Below are 18,999 nucleotides of genomic sequence, written 5' to 3'. Positions count from 1 at the left end.
ACTGGCAAGACAGTTTTATTCCCTGTCACTCTCAAACCCACAGTTCCATTCATGCCGCTGCTCTGCCACCCTTCAGGCATCATCCTTATCTGTATGGATGACTGCACACTTCATTCCGAGCTTGTGGGGAGTAAGAGGCAGAGCCAAAGCGGTTTACCTCAGGGTTAATCTGCAATAACTGTACCACCCTCTCTGTGTACACCATGGGCCCAAATCCAGTCACACCATCACAACCTGCTGTTGGGGAGCAGGGGAAACAGGCCCCAGCTGGAACCAAAGCAGTGTTAGGAAGCTTGGGCAAGAAATCCTACCTACTGTCTCCTTTAAAACAGTACTAAACTGCTCTGTTTCCTACTCTATGAAACAGCAATATTACTACACCTTACAACAGAAATTTTAAAAATGTGCTTATCCTCAGTAAACATGAATTTGTGGAACAGAATACAGAATACAGTGTCTATCCTGGAGATGGGCAGTGAAAACCAGGCTGTCAGGGGCCTCGGCAACATGCAAGGAGAGGACCACGTTTATGCTGTCTCAGCTGTGATTCGGTCTTGATGTCTCAAGCTAAACCCACACCAGCCAGCCTGGTGGGGACATTAATGCCAGGACTGCAAATAAATTAAGCTTTATAAAATTATGTGGACAGACATGGAAAGATAGGTTGTACTACAAACCTAAAAACAGAACAAAAGCTCTCTGGTGGATGGAAAAGATAGCTAATAAAGTAAATGGAGGTAGTACTGGTATTTGAGAGGTTAGTAAAAACCACCACCATTGTCTCTTACTCCAGTGGTAAGAAGCAGGAAAAAAAAAAAAAAAAAAAAGAGGAAGGTAGGAAGGAAGGAAGAGGAAGGAGGAAGAAGAGCAAGAAAAGGTGACACAACAGTGGATGTACACGACCAAGTACAAACTGGAGGTACAAGCTACAGGTGCTGATATGGTATTGATGGGTTAGACACAGCCAAGTTATCAGCTCAGCAGCAGGAGGGAGTATAATGTGGCAGAACAGCAGGTAATAGAAGAATGAACCAGATGCCTGACACTTGTTGAGCGAAAACAAGAAGAGGTGTAACACAATTAGTACACATCCTCGGTACACAATTAGTACACATCCTCAGTAGCGTGTAATTTAAAACCGCACCACCTGAAACACACAACAAAGGTACAGATTTAAGTACATGTCAGAGATGTGAAGAGCCTGAGTACTTCTGTAGGAAGGATGCTAGAAGAGATGAAGGAACAAAACTCAAGCCAGGGAGCCCCTTCCTCTTTTTAAATAATAGTTAACTTGTATCCTGAGCAACATATAATTCAATCTCATACTCTAAGTGTCAAAATAAAACAGTATGGCAAAGGTTGTCCAGCACGGGGTGCAGGCCAGTGCGGCCTACTGGCATCCTCAGCCACTGCGCTAGTCTGGCCCTTTCTATACTGAAGGAGATATTATCCAAGAAGCTATTGCTGGGAAGCCTACTATGGAGTGGGTCCTTTGGTTTGTTGAGCCCTCACAACTTGTGAGATAAAAGGATTGAAAACCCAAAAATGTGCAAAAATGGCATCGCTTTTCCAGCATCACAAAGGTAGCTCACTGACTAGTAGGCTTAGCTTGCCTCCTACCAATGTATTGCTAGTGCCTTCTCCTAAGTGACGTAACTAAGAATCTCTTCCGAGATTTAACCAGGAGGCAGTCCTAAAAACTACATAAGGTTTGGCAGTCACTCTTTGTTCTTATTTAGAAGTAAAAGCTACACAGCAAGCCCTTAGCATGTTGTGTTCTTTCCTTCCCTACATCCTTCCCATCACTGTGCCGAGCCATGGGCTCCTTCCTAAGCCAAACACATTCACGAGTGACACTCAGTTTTTCTCCTATGTAAGCCTCAAAGTCCCCAACTTAGGTCTCTCTGACATGATGTGATGAGTTATTCCAACATTTAAACTAATTTTGGAGTAGACAAATCATTTATGCTTCCCACATTATGCTGACAGCCAGAAAGCATTTGAAAGCTGAGGCAATAAAGCAACTGTCAGGCAGTAATGCAGGTCCTGGAGCCCAACAAACACGTCATCACTTAAAAGCTTTAAACACTGCTCAAAAATGACATCTGAAGACTAACATGATTCTGACTTTATTAGATCAGAACAAATAAAGTAGCAGCAAAAGATCCATTCTGCAATCTGGCTTCCCTGGTCCTCAGACAAGGAGGGAAGTGCAGTGGGGGAGTCATCTCTCAGTCTCAGCCTCTCAGAATCTCACTTGGGCCCTGAAGTGCATCTGCTTGGTGGCATTGTTCTTCATTCCCGTCTTCAGCATCCATTTCGATTTCATCCTTTGGACATACTGCATGTCCCGTTCACGCATGAGAGCTGCGCCTGTGGTTGGAAGGAGGGTAGAAACTGAGCCATGTGTTTCTTATCTGTTGGCAGCGTAAGTCAAATCTCTGCAGAGAATTTCTAAAGTTGGCTTGTTAAGTGGGTTCTTAGATTTAAAGACAGATGCTAATGTGGGGGTTCCAAGCAAAGGACCACGGATCCACATGCATCCCAGAACTATGTCTAAGAATGTTGTAAACAGTGGCGTTTGCAATGTTTTTAGGCACCAGAGCTTTCTGAGACATCAGAAAGGCAGTTCTCTTATCTTCACTACTCTACTCAAAGGTTCTTCCCCAGAAGGACAAAGAAGACAGCACACTATGGTTTCGAAGTTTAATAACGTCAGTTGTCAGCTTTACTCATTCCAATCTACTTCTATTAGGAAAAAAAAAATGCCTAAGAGGGCTGACACCAGACCTGTGGTACCTATATCATATATGCATAATGACAGTCAAACCTCTCAATACCTGGGTGGGTCCGCTGATCATTTATTTCCCTTATATAAATGAGAAAATTGAAATTTAATAATGAGACTCCACATGTCATGTCAGACTCCACAGCTCCACTAAGATTCTATCTAATTTCTGTTACCTCCAGGTAATTTCAGCTTGTAATGATTTCTAAGATTCCTTTTATAACTATGATCTTCTGCAAACGTTCACGATGCATATTAAGTTACTAGGCTAGGAACATTATTATTTTTTTAGGTCATGGAGTCTTGGATTTATTGCACTAAGTACCATGTGGTAATGGAAGTCCCTGAGCTAAGAGGTTTAGCTTCCCTGGAAAAGGCCCTAGAAGGACAACACAAATGAGAACATGTCACTCAAGCCCCCACGAAATCCATGCATGTAAGTAAGCATCAATGTACCTGTGCTGCCCGTCCACCCCAGGGCTCGGTACTGCTGGAGTACCCTGCCCACAGCCTTCTGATTTCTAGCAACTGTCACAGCTCTTGGCAAGCCAAATCGTTGTTTGTAGTATCTCATCAAGGAGCGATGACCCACTCTGGCACCTGTATTTTGAAAGAGTAATATTCAAACAAGTTTCTTTCAATTCAGAGCTATAAGTCAAAGGCTTCCTAAAAGATCTTCAAGGGTACCAAGCCTTAGAAATTCCTGATGGGAAAGCAGAGGTAACCAGGACAATGTATATCTTCTACAGAAAAACAAACCAAGATGATTATTAAGAAAATATATAAATAAAGGCTAAAACCCCTAAGAGAAAGAAAATCAAGGAGGGACTAGCCCTGACATTAGGTCTACAGCCATAACTGGAGCAGAAGGGAAATAAAACCTTCTTTCCTCTCTTTTTCTATTCCAGTGGTCCTCCAACAGGAGTGAATTTTACCACACAAGGACATCTGACATCTGCTGTAGCCGTCTTTATTGTTACAGGTGGAGTGCTACTGACATCTAGTGGCTGAAGAAGGAAAAAGATGCTATTGAACATACTAAAATGCAACAGCAAAGCCAGTAAAGTGGCTCAGCAGGTTAGGGGCATGCCAATCCCCAGAAACCACATCAAGGTGGATGGAGAGAACCAGCCCCAGAGTTGTCCACAGGCCTTCCCAGGCATACCACACATGCACACAAAGCCCCCAAGCCCCCTCACAAGAATAGTAAGTAAATTTTTAAAACAAAAAAAAGAACACACATTTTTAATTAGAAAACTAAGGGACAATGGTATTGGCCCTGTAAAGCTCGGAACATCTATAATTAGACTAATAAAATCCCAACATAGGTAAGGTAAGGATGGCCCATGTTTGCAAGGATGATTATCCCTATATGAGTAAATGACAGCTGGTAATTAATATGTATATTTGTAAGCAACATTTGGAAATCCATCTTACAGCTTCTGAGAGCAAGCAGAAGAGAAGTGAGCTACTCTTGCTGTCAGTTAACAGTCAGAACTTGGCAATAACACCATATAAAGTGCTAAGAGCAGCTCAACCTGAAGGCCCTTGGGAGGAACAGATTGGCTTTAGAACACTGTGCCTGCCCAGTAACAACTGTTATGCTGACTTATGAAATTCCTGTCCATGTAGCTTTCACCATGGAACTGTTCATAAAACTGTCTATTCCTGCTGAACAACCAATACAATTAATATTAGATACTAGAGTATTTCCAAATCTAATTTCCCTAGGATTAATTGTGCTTTTCTCGTGGATATAACAGCAGTTTCTCTGGCCAGTTGGCAAATAAATCATTGTATCTTTCACATCAATTTCCTCCATATGAAGTGAAGAGTAATGAAGGAAATGCAAAGAAACTGAGCCAGGCCACAATCTCCCAGAGAAGTGCTCAGAGCGCCCTCTATTGGATATTGTTTTCATTGTCTCTGGTGCTAAAACTGATGCTTTTCAAACAAGCTTAAAAACAGACTGTTAGCTGTATGATCCTTTCCAAACTGGACCTGGCAATTGAGGTTTATTCAGAAACAACTAGCTGATCCACAAGCTGCCACTACATTTTTATACAATGTTTGTTCAGAGATTATATTCACCCTGTTACCACTGTGCATGTATAGGCTACAATAAATTACAATAATACTTTCTCTTTGTTTTAAGAGTTAAAAGATTAGTAACTGGAGCTAATGACAGCTCTCTGTACTACATAGTGATATGAAGTACAGCAAGACAGGAAAGCAAGACTTCACACATAATGCTTCGTCAGACACTTCACTGGCAAGAAGTTGCCACTACTGCTGTACTATTACTGCAAAGCTACCTTGCAGTGTAGGGACTCCAAAAAGGCTTGGTGTAAGACCCTGTAGAAATTGCCTGGTCCTGTGTCAGCTTCATATGTGCTCAGTAAGCAGCAGGAACTTTACTATTCTCTCTACATTCCTTCTCCTTCATTTCAAACCATGCCCTCTGAGGTTCCCCCATCCCTGCCAGTTCATTGCCTCATTTCTTTCTTCCTATACAATAAACAACAGTGGATGCTTCTCATATTCATGACTTCTTCCTCTCCTCACAGCATAATCTTACAATAAGTCCTATTCTCCAAGGGAGAAGACAGAATTCATCCTCTGTGCCTCTCACAACTACTAGAGATAGGCAACCCAAGCATTGTTATTCAAACATCAACACAGCAAGCTTTTCTGGCAGCCTGCTACAGTTTGAACATGAGATGCTCCCCAAGTGAAGAAACAGAAAGTTTAAGTGGTAGGACGAGTTGACAGAAGTGGATCATTGGAGCTAGGTCCCTGGAGATTTTTAATCCCTACTCTTTTTGCCTCACTACCTGCCTCGAAGATGGGAGAGTCAGGGAAGAGGATGGACTAGGAGGTCAAAGCTGGATAGAGCAGACAGAGCCAGCAAGGACGACCTACTGGCAAGTAGCATGGGTTGTGTAGCTGAGAGATAGCTAAGTAGCTTTCAGAGTTGAAATCTGCCCAACTCCAATGCTTTAAGCTTATAAAATAAATTATAGTTTCTCCGTGTCAATTATTTTGGAAGCTAGTGGGGTTAAAGAAAACTGTTGCTTTATTAGATAAACTCATAAGGAGCAATAATAAGAACTCAGGAAGATGTCCAACATTGACCGCTAACCTTTACACACACACACACACACACACACATATGTACATACAGATATGCCAAACACAAAGAAAAAGGCACAAATACATATACACAGAAGTGAGAGAGGGAGAGATTGAGGGTGAGGGATCTATCAGTCTACATTTAGGAAAAAATTAAGGAAATACCTGGTCAAAATAATGTAAATCTGAAAAGAAACAAGGGAAAACAATGACCCAATTTTAGTGAAAGAGCTAACTTAGAGCTAAGTAGCCTACTTTTAAAGTTACAAGGACCTAAGAACACACACGTGCGAGTGAGTGCACAAATACACACCACTTTAAAGTTCATGTTCTTTACCCTCAGTAAAGACAGGTAATTGATGAAGACATGTTTTTTCCACACACCAGCATCAAGCTGCTACTCCTTGACAAATACACTTACCAGAAGGGAGTATCAGCTCCATGGTTTCATCATCACATTCCAAGATCTTTTCAGATGACAGCTCGTCAAGCTCACGAGGGTCCTGCCCCTCCTTGTAATCAGGGTAGCTACTCCTGTAACAGACAAATAGCACTAATAAATATACAGACCTGAAAGGGATGCCTGTGTTTGCAAACGTAGTAAAGCTGCCAACTGCTCCCAGGGAAGGCCCACAAAAAGGATTGAGGGATAAAACTACTGTCAAAATTTCTCTGCAACAAGGTGACCAAACGACCCTTAAGAGGATGTTTCCACCTCTCTAGGGCAGTTACCAAAAGTAGAAGAAAGAGCACAGAGCTAGACATGAAGTTACAACCCATTTACAATATAAACAAGTTCTAGAAAACTGAGGCCCAACAGATTTGTGATGACAAAAACAAAAAATAAAAAACACATTCTATGTGTCTCACATGTTAGCTTTAGATACATAGGCTTTCAAATCTGAACTTTAAGAAATGCAGATAGTGTGACTAAAGCACTGAGTTTTGTTGTGTTCTTTGAGACAGGGTTTCTCTGTGTAGTCTTAGCTGTCTTGGACTTGATTTATAGACCAGGCTGGCCTGGAACTCAGATATCCACTTGCCTCTGCCTCCCCAAGTGCTGGGATTAAAGGCATGTACTACCACGCCCTGTGCAAGCACTGAATTTTTAATATATATGTTTTATTTAAGTGGTTATAAAGATTTGCCTAGTAATTACTACACTGGACAATATAATTCTAGAAGAATCTTTGTTTCTAAATATTTACAAAATTTTATATTTAAATGGACATACAGAAAATAACTATAGACAGTAATGGGGAGATGGCTCAGTGGGTAAAGTACTTGCCATGCAACCAGATCTGAGCTTGATTTCCAGCAGCCACATGAAACCAAGACACAGCACTAAGGGAGTGACTAAGAGCATTTAAGGAGCTGGCTGGCCAGCCACCAGTCTAGCTGAAGGAGTAAGCTCAAGGTCCCAGATGAGACCCCGTTAAAAATAATACAGTGGAGTATAACCAACTCAGGTGTTACTCAGGTGTAGTAACACCAACTCAGGTCTCCACTTGACATGTACATCTGTACATTTAGAGCACATGTAACGCATATATAAACACAAACAATAAATTTTAACTTTAAGAATTGGACAAATACAAATTGAAATATTAACAGCTAGACAATCCACCAAGAAACAGATAAAAGACTAAATCAGAAACAAAAATACCTCCAAGTAGCCAATTAATATGTAAAAGTGTTCACAATAACATTGGCCATAATAAAATACAAAGTAAAACCACTATATATTCAGCCATATGGCTAAAAAGAAAAACTTGCCCTCAGTAACAGTACTACTATAGAGAACACTTTGAAGATTCTATGGTCCAACACCTCGACATACATAGTAGGTAAAATATGCACATTTACAAATGTTGGCAGGATGGTAAGCAGCATTGTTTCTATCAGCTCAAAACTGGACACCACTTATATGTGTATCTACAGTAGATTAAAAACTAGAAAACATTCAATCTAGTAATCTTAAAAAAACAAAAAAAACATCTGTAATTATATAAAACAGGATGGATTCAGAGAGATGGCTCACTGGTTAAGAACACTTGTTCTTGAAGAGGCCCAGGTTCGGGTCCCAGTATCCACATGTTGGCTCACAACTATCAGTAAGACTAAAGCAGAAAAATAACCACTTGGAGGCATTTTTGTTTGTGATTTATCCCTGGGTCTCTGAGCTCCACTTAGGGCCTCTACAGGTATTGGGAACATATGGTATACATACAAACATGCAGGTAAAACACTCACACACATAACAAGACATCTGAAGAAGAAATTTCAGAAACAAAAACAAAAAGGGATGAGTTTTCCCAAATGTGAAGTTAAAAAAGTTCCAAACACAAAGGGTACATTCTTTGCTCTTCTACTTATATAAAAGTTCAAAAACATGTAATCCAACATTCAAAAAAAATATAAGTCCAAAACAAAAGCTATCTTGAAAGGGTGAATTATACTGTGCTCATTTTTTTACACAAGTAAATTCATAAAAAGTACTTATGAGAACAAGGCCTGAGAGGTAGTAAGCACTCAGTGCTGGCCTTGTCAACATTTTCTATTTTCTGTTTTCCAAGGTTTCTTATTAAACATTATCAACTTTTGCTTCGTAAAAATGACTAGGGAGGCATTGCTATTCTATGGAAGGTCATGATGGCAAAGGGAAATATATTTGCATTCTTCAGGAAAAGAGGACTCAAGCCATTGAACTCTCCGAGCTAAAGCTAAATGGAAAAGCTCTGAGATCCACATACTTGGTATGTATTAGTTAAAAATCCAGAAATCTAAAAAGCAGAATCATAGCTAGAGTCGGAACACCTAGTCCATCAATCAACTTGACTTAATGTTATAAAAGGGTCCCTCAAGCTAGCTTTGAGAACATGACACAGGAAGTGGTGAGGATGAAAAAAAGTAAGATCAGGCAGACAACAAAACTCAGTGGCAGTGGATGGTAACCTAGACCTGGACACTGGAGGAAGTGACAAATAGTCAAATGCTAAAGGTAACTTCAAGTTGATAAAACAGATTAAAGGAGTAATTCAAGCATAAAAAAAGTACCAAGGGGGCTGGAGAGATGGCTCAGAGGTTAAGAGCACCGACTGCTCTTCCAGAGGTTCTGAGTTCAATTCCCAGCAACCACATGGTGGCTCACAATCATCTGTAATGTGATCTGATACCCTCCTCTGGCCTGCAGGTGTGGGTGCAGGAAGAGCTCTGTATACATAATAATAAATAAATAAATCTTAAAAAAACAAAAGTACCAAGGATGACTGGTATGAGGGGACGGGCACAAGCCATGACGGGGAGAGGAGAAGGCCACGCTCCTCTCAACCCGGCGGCTCCCACAGGAAAAGGCTATTACGCTTCTTTAGAATTAATATCTGTCTCTCCAAATCACCTGTTGAACCCCAATCCCTGGATTAATAGACTTAATGTCTGTTAGGGGTGGTTAGTGCATGCATAGTATACCTTCCTGAATGGAATCGGTGCATTTATAAGAAGATACCAGAAGGAGAGAGAGAGAGAAAGCTAAATCTCCTTCTGTTGGTGTGGAGACAACAGGAAGGTGGTTATCTTTAAGATAGAAGAGGGTCCTCACCAGATCCAGCCATGTTAGTACCTGAATTTCTTATTCCAACCTCTGGAGCTCTGTTAAAGGAACACCAGCTATCAAAGCCACCTTGCACATTTATTGCATCAGGCTGGGATAACTAAGACAGGTATAGAAGTTGTATGTCTGTGTGGGATATGAACCTAATATTATAGTGCTTTCCCAAATTCTTTCCAGTGCCCAGAAACACAAAAATAACACTGTTGTTGTTTTGTTGTTGGTTTAGGTTGGCCTCAAATTTGTAGTTCCCTGCCTCTAGATATGTGCTTCTGTACCCATCTACATTACTGGGAAAGACAGAATTAACATTATGAGGTATGGTGGAATAGGTTAGGTTAGATAGCAGACTACAATACAACTGTTAACGAGAGCTTCAAAGTGTGAAGTTAAGAAGCTGCGTTAGAGATATGAACTGGTAACCATAGCCTATTGGAGGCACTGAAATCTACCAGTCTCAGTAGGAGGCTATTTATACAAGGAGCAGATAGATGTAGATAAGAAATCAGAACGTCTATATTTCACATCTGAGGCCAGGTACTAAGGTTACCACCTCCTGACTATATTTGTTTAGCCTACTCCCAATTAGTCATTCGGTCTAAAGGTCAAACGGCAGCAAAGTAGAGAAGAATGAATAGTATCTTATTGCTTGGGGAGGATGCTTTCCGTCTCCAGCAGAAACTCATACCTGTCTTCTACACTGCTGCCACCTCTAACCTCCCAACTGTGCAATCCAACTGCCACCCGCAATTGCAAACTAAAAAATGAGGAACAGAGAGAGGGCAAAGCAAGTTCGAAAAGTCTAAAATTTTTCTCCCCATCTGTATCACTGGGGCTGTGTGGCTGTTTGGCATGGTACACACACCTGTACATACTCTGTGCCATTATCACAGAAATTTTGACAAAAGAAATTAATGATACATCCTAGTGCAGTGGCACACACCTGTAATCCCAGCACTTGGGGAGGCAAAGGCAGGTGGAGCGCTGTGAGTTCTAGACCAGCCTGGTCTACAAAGCACATCCAGGGCAGCCAAGACTACACAGAGAAAAGCTGTGCTCACATGGGGAGAGGGGGGAGGGCGGGGAAGAGGCACAGGCGCACAGGCAACAGTAATTCTTCATGAACACCTAACCAAATATGTATGAACTGTTCAGGAGTCTAGTCAGAGCTGAACTATCTATGAAATAATCTCACTACCAAATGCCAAAGTCTGGCATAGAATATCAAGCAGTTCAGTTTCTTTAGTAAGTCTGTGATTCCAAGTCTCTCAGGGAACCCAGAATGAGAAACCTCATTTTTGTATTTCTATTCCAAGGTAATTAGCAAAATTAAAGTTCTGCCTATTTAATCACAAAGAACAAAGATTCATGCTCACTTTGGGCTGGAGATCTTCCCTTTTCCAGATGTGTTTCAGTGTGCTTGCAACTTAGAGACATGTAATACGGGTTGAGAAGCTACTGAGCAAAGCTAAGTGTGAAGTCACAGCTACCTGCATGGTGAGCCTAGCTCATTTCCAGAAGAGGGAGACAGGTACCATCCACCATCACTTCACTGTTAACTATGACTCAGATCACTTCACAACTCCAACTCCTCTTACCTAAAGTCATAGAAGTCTGCAAACTCCAAAGCAGCGTCCCCATCTGTGAAGAGCTTGCAGTGGCTCTTGTCATTCATATGTGCCTGGACAGCTTCTGTGGAGTAGAATGACTTCCCTTTCTCATTGCACCACAAGCAAATCTTGCCAACACCGACTTTCTCTCCTGGTCAGATGGGAAAAAAATATAACAATCTTAAATTAACAATCTTAAATCTCAATATTTACTCTCACAAATTGAAAGCTATTTCTTCATCAAAAGCAGGATTGTACTTACCCAAATAGTTAATCAGTCCTTTCAAATCTGAAAGATACTCTATATCAGGAATAAAGAAGCTGTGGACTTTAGTCATGTGAGCCACATTCTTCACGAGGGAGCTTGAATGATGAGAACAAAATAAGCAGTCTGTGATTGGGATGGCACCTAGGGGTGGGCTCTCCCCAGCCTCTTCTTCATCTTGTGCATCCTGAACGTCCACTCCAGGGTTCTCACATTCCAAGCCATCGTCTGAATCAATATCTTCCCAATCTTCAAGCCAGAGAGTTTGGAAAAACAAATTTACTTTTAAAGGTGTGGTAAAGCAAGCACAGACATGACATAGTACGAGTTCCGCTGTCCCCCAGAAGCCAAGTTCTGTTTCAAGACCTCAGTTTTAGCTATTTATTTACCCTCAGACAACTTTGAATACTATCATTTTTTTCCAGCCCAAGGTAAGCTCTTTGAAGTAGCCCTGGACTGCACACGACTTACGTGGATTCCTAACTACTAAGTAACTGTCCACCATTTCTACTTCACAGGAATATGCTCGCGTATACTATGGTGCATGCAGGGCTATTATACGAATGCTTTAGTTGGAATATTTATGTTCTTCCAAGTTCAACTTAGTCACCAATGTTAACAAGTGGGACCTCCAGGAGCCCTCAGGAATGATGGATATCCTAAGAACTTAGTGAACTAGCCAGCCTCCTTCTCTGTCATTTGCTAATCCTCCATGAGTACACAGCCTAGATCTGTCTGCCTTTTCCACCATGTAAACAAAGCCTTAGAAAAATATCCTCCACAGAACAGGCCATCACTAGACAGTCAAGCTGCCAGCAGCTAGATTGCCTTTTTTAATTCCCAGCCTCCATGACTGTAGCAAAATAGGTTTGTATTACCAGGCTTATGACATTTTGTTATAGAAGCATAAATAGACCAACATATAAAACACACACACACACACACACACACACACACACACACACACACACACTGTCGGTATTAACAGTGTTGTGGGGGTGAATGAATAAACATCTCACAGAGTATAACAGCTGGAGCCCCACATTTCAGGCTGGCAGGCAGTTTGAACCCCTCACTCGGTTTTAATCAACTAAATTCAAAATCATAAGAAGCCACTATAACCGCAAGTTCTACAGCAGTGTGCCAACAGCATGTCTTTCTATGTAGTGTAGCCATTCCTCATCTAAACTAAAAGAAGCAAATGCCACTCGTTTATAAAGCACCTCCTCTCTTCTCTTATTCTTTGCTCTAGGCCCTGGATCCACAACAGAGAAGCAGACAAAATGTCCTGCAGAGATACAGACCAGTGAGGTATTTAAACCACTTCTGCACATCACTCTAAAATGTAATGAAACCCATCACTTTATTCAACGAATACGTGCTATTTCCTTCAAATCATATAAAACTTCGTATTAATAAAAAAAAAATGTAACGCTCGCTTTGTCAATAATTAAGATGCTTAAACAATCCTAAACAACTGTTCCTCTGGGTCCACCGGAAGTTTGGTGGGGCCAGAAGCAAGCATTTAAAAAAATAAAAAAAAAAGGAAGGTCTATAATCCATCTGCCAAAATAGTTAAAAGAAACAAACACGTTAACAAGCCCAAATCCAGGCAGGATGCCGTGGACCTAGAACCCAGCTCCCGCGAAGGCGGCGGTAAAAGGACAGCACTCGGGAGGCAGAGGCAGGCGGATCGCTGTGAGTTCAAGGCCAGCCTGGTCTACAAAGCGAGTCCAGGACAGCCAAGGCTACACAGAGAAACTCTGTCTCGAAAACTAAAAAAAAAAAAAAGAAAGAAAGAAAGAAAGTCAAGGCCAGCCTGGGAAAGAGACATCCTGCTGCTAATCTTAAACACGAAGTAGAAAGGTCGGGCTGGGCCTCAGTGCAGTGCTTCCCCGACAAGCGCGGGGGTGGGGGGGAGGGCAGGGGAGGGGTGGATTCCATCCCTTGGAGGACAACTTTGCCAAAAAATCCCGCCGAGGACTCAATCCCAATCTGCAGATTTCCCGGGAGCCAGAGCCCCACCCACCCCACTCCCGACAGGGCCATTACCTTCATCCTCTTCCTCCTCGTCTTCCTCTTCCTCACTTTCCTCCCCCTGCTGCTTGGCCAGCTTCTTCGCCTGCTGTTCGAACCACTGGAGCCGGGGCGGCTTCTCCGCGGGGTCTCGTTCCTGAGTGGCCCGTCTGGAGCCCTCCGCCCTCGAGGATTCTTCCGGGGGCACGAAGGGCGCTTTCTTGGGAGACATAGACGGCTGGGCCTTGATAGCCTGCTGGATGGCGGCGTTCATGGCATCCTTGTCCACACCGTCCACGCCCAGTCCCTTCTCCAAGTTCTTCTCGTTCATCATCTCCACCTGCCGGTTCACCGCCTGCACCGCCTTCTTCTCCAGCTCCACATGCCGCCGCGACTTGAGGTGGTTGTCGTAGGCGTTGAAAGTGGCGAACTTCTTACTGCACACGGTGCAGTAGGTGGCCGTGCCCTTGCTCTCCTCCTCCGCCACCGCCCGCTGAGCCAGCACCCGCTCCTGGAAGCCTTCGGCCGACACCGGGGCCATGTTGGCTACCTTGCGCCGCAGATTGTAGCGGTGCCAGTCGGCCTTGTAGTGCGCCCGCTGCATCTCCGCGTCGCGAAACGCCACCCGGCAGGTGATGCAGGTGTACGTCGCCATTGCCCGGCCCGAACGAAGAGACGACCTAGCCGAGAGCCTACAGATCAGCCTAGCAGTCCTCACAAGACCCTAAGCTACTGCCGCGCCTCCAGCCACGACAAGCGACTGTGGCTTAAGGAGTGGAACTGCGGGAACTTCCGGCACACACGGAAATTATGAACTGCCGGGCAGGAAGTCCTGCCTCTTTTTGACCACGCCCCGGGAAGTGACGGAACGTCATTTCTATCCAGGTGTTGGAGGATCCTCCCTGTCAGCCAGAGGTGGGCGTTCCCTAGAGGTTGCTGCCACCTCCCTGTGTCTACCGGTGCTTAGCGGTTGTGTCGTTGTGCTGTGATGCTGTTAAAGTGGAAGTTCCGGGAGAGGAAGGAGGGCGTGGGCGCCTGGGGCTGCTCTGGGAAGTCCGTGAGGCCGGCCGCTTGAGATGGAGTCCCTTGGCACTGTCTTCTGTGCCTATGGAATGGGAGATCAAACGTGGCCGCAGCGCGGCACTTCCGGAGTCCTCTTCAGGCCAGCTGTCCTGTGCCCCCGGAAACTGTAGAGTACAGACTCAAGCCTTGACCTTTTCATCTTAGGGCGCGGACTCTTGTATGAAAAGTTTTCCTGTTGGGTGCCAAAAGCACAGCCACTGTCCGACAGAAATAGAATCCGAGCCACGTGTGAAAATGTAAATCCAAGTCGCCATATAAAAAGCAAAACTATATGAAGTTGCTTTTAACGATGGGAAACTATTTCAGCATCTAAAAGCTAAAAGGATTTGTGAGATAAAAACAGCAGCAATTCATATCAATTCGGAATTGCCCTAATTCATTTGCTCAATTTGTCTATATAACCTCATATACACGGGGCAGTGTTTCGTAGGAAAATAAAAATCCGCACTGCCTGGCTCAGCCAGATCTGAACGTTGTCGAAGCTTCTAGAGTTTATTATTCATACTCAGATTAGATTGTGTTCCTTTTTGTTCAAAATCAAGTAAGTGGCTTTCCTTTGATCCTAAATAAAATTCAAACCAAGCCTTCTTGAAAACACAGGATCTGCCTCCACCCATGCCTGCACCTTAACACACCCTGCTTTAATCCTGAGGGCGATTGTCCCAACAGGCTAAGCAGGTATATTTTTAGTAAATCCTTTGCTAAGGCTGGGCATGGTGGCACACACCTGTAATCCCAGCACTTGGGAAGGCAGAGGCAGGCGGATCAGATCACTGTGAGTTCAAGGCCAGCCTGGCCAACAAACGAATCCTGATTAGCCAGGGCTACACAGAGAAACCCTGTCTCAAAAAAAAAAAACAAAAAAAAAAAAAAAAAAAAAGAAAGAAAGAAAAGTTAAAGAAATTCTTTTCTATTCTACATGAACTTGTTTCTGCCATCTTGCTGCCTTTTTTAGGTTATTGTCCAAATGCTTTTATGAGGGGCTTTTCTGGGTCTTTCTGTCAAAAATACTGCCTGCTCCCCATTTCCTAAGTCCTTGCTAGGTATTGCTGTTCTCTTTATCACTGTTTAGTTATTAGTGCTGTATTAGATTGCTCTAATATTTAGCTAATTAGATTGTGCTAATATTTAAAACATTAGCTCAGTTTCTGTAAGGCAAGCAGAAAGTTTTGGCTGAGTTAGGTGACTCTTGTGCCCCTTACATGAGTTCACAGTGAACCTGCTGCCCAGCTGAAGTCACCTGAAGGTTTGCGTATTTTACCACGGCTGGAGGAGTCTCATCAGAAATGACTTGAATGGCTAATAGAAAAAGAGTTCAGTTCCTCGACAACTGAATCACTCCATAGAACTATTTGTCTTCTCAGGTTGCCTTTAGAAAAAGCGGAGCAGTGCACGCCTTTAATCCCAGCACTAAGGAGGCAGAGGTAGGCAGATCTCTGTGAGTTCAAGGCCAGCCTAGTCTACAAAGCTAGTCTAGGACATCCAAGGCTGTTACACAAAGAAACCGTGTCTCAAAAAGGAAAAAAAGAGAAAGAAAAAAGAAAAGAAAGGAAGAAGGAAAGAGCAGATTGGAGCCACAATGGCGCTTGTGGTCTAGCCTTAACTAAGTACTTTTACAATTTTCTCTAATGCAGGTCAGCTCATTTAGTGTGAGAGGAGTATTCATGAGATCATGAAAAGCAGGGGAATGGGGTCAGGCAGACTTTATGGGTTGCTAGCCCCGCATCATGTTAGTCCTCCTCAGTATAAATTCCATGAAGCAGGACTCTCTTCCACTGCTGCATAGCCGAGACTAGAATAATACCAAGACAGAGACTATTCATTATCTCTTAAATCTACAATTCTGAAGTGCAAAAGTTAAATTTAATGATTTTTGATGCAGTTTTATTTAGAGATTATCTTTTTTTTTTTTTCAATAACTAAGCTTTCTAGACACATCCCATTTTGAAAAATACAGCTAGTATTGGTTATCAACTGAACTGACCAAAATGTAGAAGCATGGCTGTTCTGGCCAGAGATCACATCCAAAGACCTTCTAGGTCTATGTGATCCATTTGGCAAGAGATCACATCCGAAGATATGTTTGATCTGGCTGGGATACAAACATGCCTTTAATCCAGGAGACAGAAGCAAACAGATCTATGTTCAAGGCCAGCCTGGTATAGAGCAAGTATCAGATAAAGAGAAACTGAGATCCAGGCTTGGTGGTACATGCTTTTAATCCCAAAGGAAGGTAAAGTTAGTTTGTAGAAGGAAGCACCCACATTTGAAAGTGATGCCTAATTGAGTGGCAGAAAAGGTGATGAATCAGAGAAGATTTAACAAAATAGGATAAACTACTTAAGAGTCGAAGATGGCACACACCTTTAATCCTAGCACTCGAAGGTGGAGCACTGTGACTTTGGAGGCCAGTCTGGTCTACAAAGTGAGTCCAGAATCCAGGACAGCCAGCATGACGCAGAGAAACTCAGTCTCAAAAAACAAACAAACAAGAGGCAGTTTTACAGAGAGAGGAGGTAGTTTTTACCCGGACAGTAATAGAGAGATGAGTTGCAGAGAGACAACTCAGGTGAAGACAGGAACAAGAAAAAAAAAAAAAAAAAAAAAGAATAAGACAGAAGATTAGAGCAGATGGCTGAGTTAGTACCAAGGCAAGCAGAGAAATTCCAAGCCAAGAGAGAAGCCAGATTAAGTAAGTCAGCTGGTAAGTCAGCTGGAAGAAGAGTTTGAACCAGAACAGCTAAGCTGAACCAGCCAGCCCAGAGCTCAGAAACAACAAAGAAGTGTGAGGTTATTAAGCAGTACAGCTCAGAGGCTGAAAACATTCTAGGCCTAGGTTAGATTGTATGGAGGTTAGAAGCTTCTGGGACTAGACCTAGGTTAGCAGAAGGAGATAGTAAACCTCCCAAACAATCGAGCTAGAATAATAAAAGTTACTTTTTCAACAAAATATCAATTTATTTTCAAGCTTCCCTGAAAAGCAAAGGATGGCTATATAAAGAAAAGCATTTCTGTTTTTTTTTTTTTTTTTTTTCTCTATTTGATTTTGCATCTTCCTCATGTCTTTATTTCCTTGCTCTTGTTTATTTTCATGATCCTGTTTTAGCACCTTTGGCTTCTCAATACTCTTTAGTCTTCTTTAAAGGAGCGTTGCTACCTCCATTGATTTTGTAGTGAACTCGAAAAAAACAGGCTTTGCGGTCAGTCTGGTTTTTTTCTCTGCTAGCAATGTGACCCGATTTTTCTGACCACTCTATCATGATGTTAATTGTGCTTGCCATTCTTTAGATCCGGTGCGGCCCTTCAAGACTCACGTGCTAGAATTTTGTTCCGCAGTGTAACAGTATTGGGAGGCAGTGGATATTTCAGACATAATTAGGCCATGGGCGTGGCACCTTAATGATGGACTAATGTTTCTGTCAAGAAACTGGGACTAAATTGGTTACTCCAACAGTTGCCTGTTGAAAGTTGGTCAGCCTCCACCATCACCATGTGGTACTATCTTCCACGTGCATCCACTTTCACTTCTACTTCTCTTGCACATGTGGAGCAGCATTTCAGCCATCAGCAGCAGCAACTCAATAGATGCCAATAGACAGCCATACTCTTGGACCTCTAGAACTGAGAACTAAATAGATTTATTTATAAACTTTCCAGCCTCATGAGTTCTGTTACAGCAACAGGAAATAGACTGAGTCATCTATTAAATGTGCAGTCTTGGAGATTAAACAGAATACTATTACTTGGTGTTTCCTATTGCGTAGATCGGGGGTTACCTTAAAGGGACAGGTAGGTAAAAAATTAGGCTTTGTAGTCTTCTCTAGTCTTTATTCAGGACTTTTGGGTTTGTGCAATAAAATAAAAGCAACCAGCCACAATATGTAAATGACTAAGCACAGCTATGTTCTAATAAAACTTTACTTATAGGTTCTAGAATTTTTTTTAAAAACTTAAAATACAGGTGGACATAATGACTCATGGCTAAAATCTCAGCACTTAGGTGGCCTGCCTGTGTTAAGAATGAGACTCTGTCTCAAACAGTTAAAATTATTTTTAGTATGCATCCCATATATAAATAGGTAGGATTTACCATATCATAGTTTGCCAATCCTGCCCTTGCTCTTTTAATCATTGTCTCCGGGGCAAACCAGATACAAAGTGCTAAGTGACCTTACCAGAGTTCCACAGCCAGTAGTGTTAGAACCATGAAAAATAACTATTGTAGAACCTTACACGTGGTCCGCAAAAACCAGTGAAGTAATACACATTTTTATAATACTTTCCATCTGTGTGTTTCACAGGCATTTATTGAACTATAAAGCCATTATAGCTCTGGGCCCATTTCACAGTTTTCTTGTAAGTGGGTATTTAAAAGTTGCCTTTAAGATATAAAATAATGGCTTCGATAGTGTGTAGGCAGGAAAAAAAATCACTGTCTAGACTTTTATGCTATGTTGATTCCCCCTAATGTACATCAAGTAGCTTTTAAAATTCATTC

General features: G+C 42.4%; 1 protein-coding gene across 1 annotated transcript; it reads right to left on the bottom strand.

Moving 5' to 3' along the window:
• Positions 1-1,863: 1,863 nt before the first annotated feature.
• On the bottom strand, positions 1,864-14,172 carry Znf622 (zinc finger protein 622). Its single transcript, XM_051151009.1, has 6 exons — positions 13,455-14,172; positions 11,400-11,651; positions 11,126-11,288; positions 6,342-6,454; positions 3,245-3,388; positions 1,864-2,373 (listed from the first exon to the last, which is right to left on the bottom strand). The coding sequence occupies exons 1-6, from the start codon at positions 14,071-14,073 to the stop codon at positions 2,246-2,248; spliced, it is 1,419 nt and encodes a 472-aa protein (XP_051006966.1). The 5' UTR covers positions 14,074-14,172; the 3' UTR covers positions 1,864-2,245.
• Between the last annotated feature and the right edge of the window lie 4,827 nt (positions 14,173-18,999).

This window comes from Acomys russatus, chromosome 9 (assembly GCF_903995435.1).
Source record: "Acomys russatus chromosome 9, mAcoRus1.1, whole genome shotgun sequence".
Classification (NCBI taxonomy): domain Eukaryota; kingdom Metazoa; phylum Chordata; class Mammalia; order Rodentia; family Muridae; genus Acomys; species Acomys russatus.
The sequence above is the reverse complement of the archived record's forward strand: the minus strand, read 5'-3'. Positions and strand labels throughout refer to the sequence as shown.

Coding starts and splice junctions, on each gene's coding strand:
- Znf622 (XM_051151009.1), bottom strand. CDS start 14,073: ATGGCGACGTACACCTGCATCACCTGCCGGGTGGCGTTTCGCGACGCG. Junction 11,652..13,454: donor CGAGGAGGAAGAGGATGAAG/GTAATGGCCCTG, acceptor TCTGGCTTGAAG/ATTGGGAAGATATTGATTCA. Junction 11,289..11,399: donor AGGACTGATTAACTATTTGG/GTAAGTACAATC, acceptor CCATCTGACCAG/GAGAGAAAGTCGGTGTTGGC.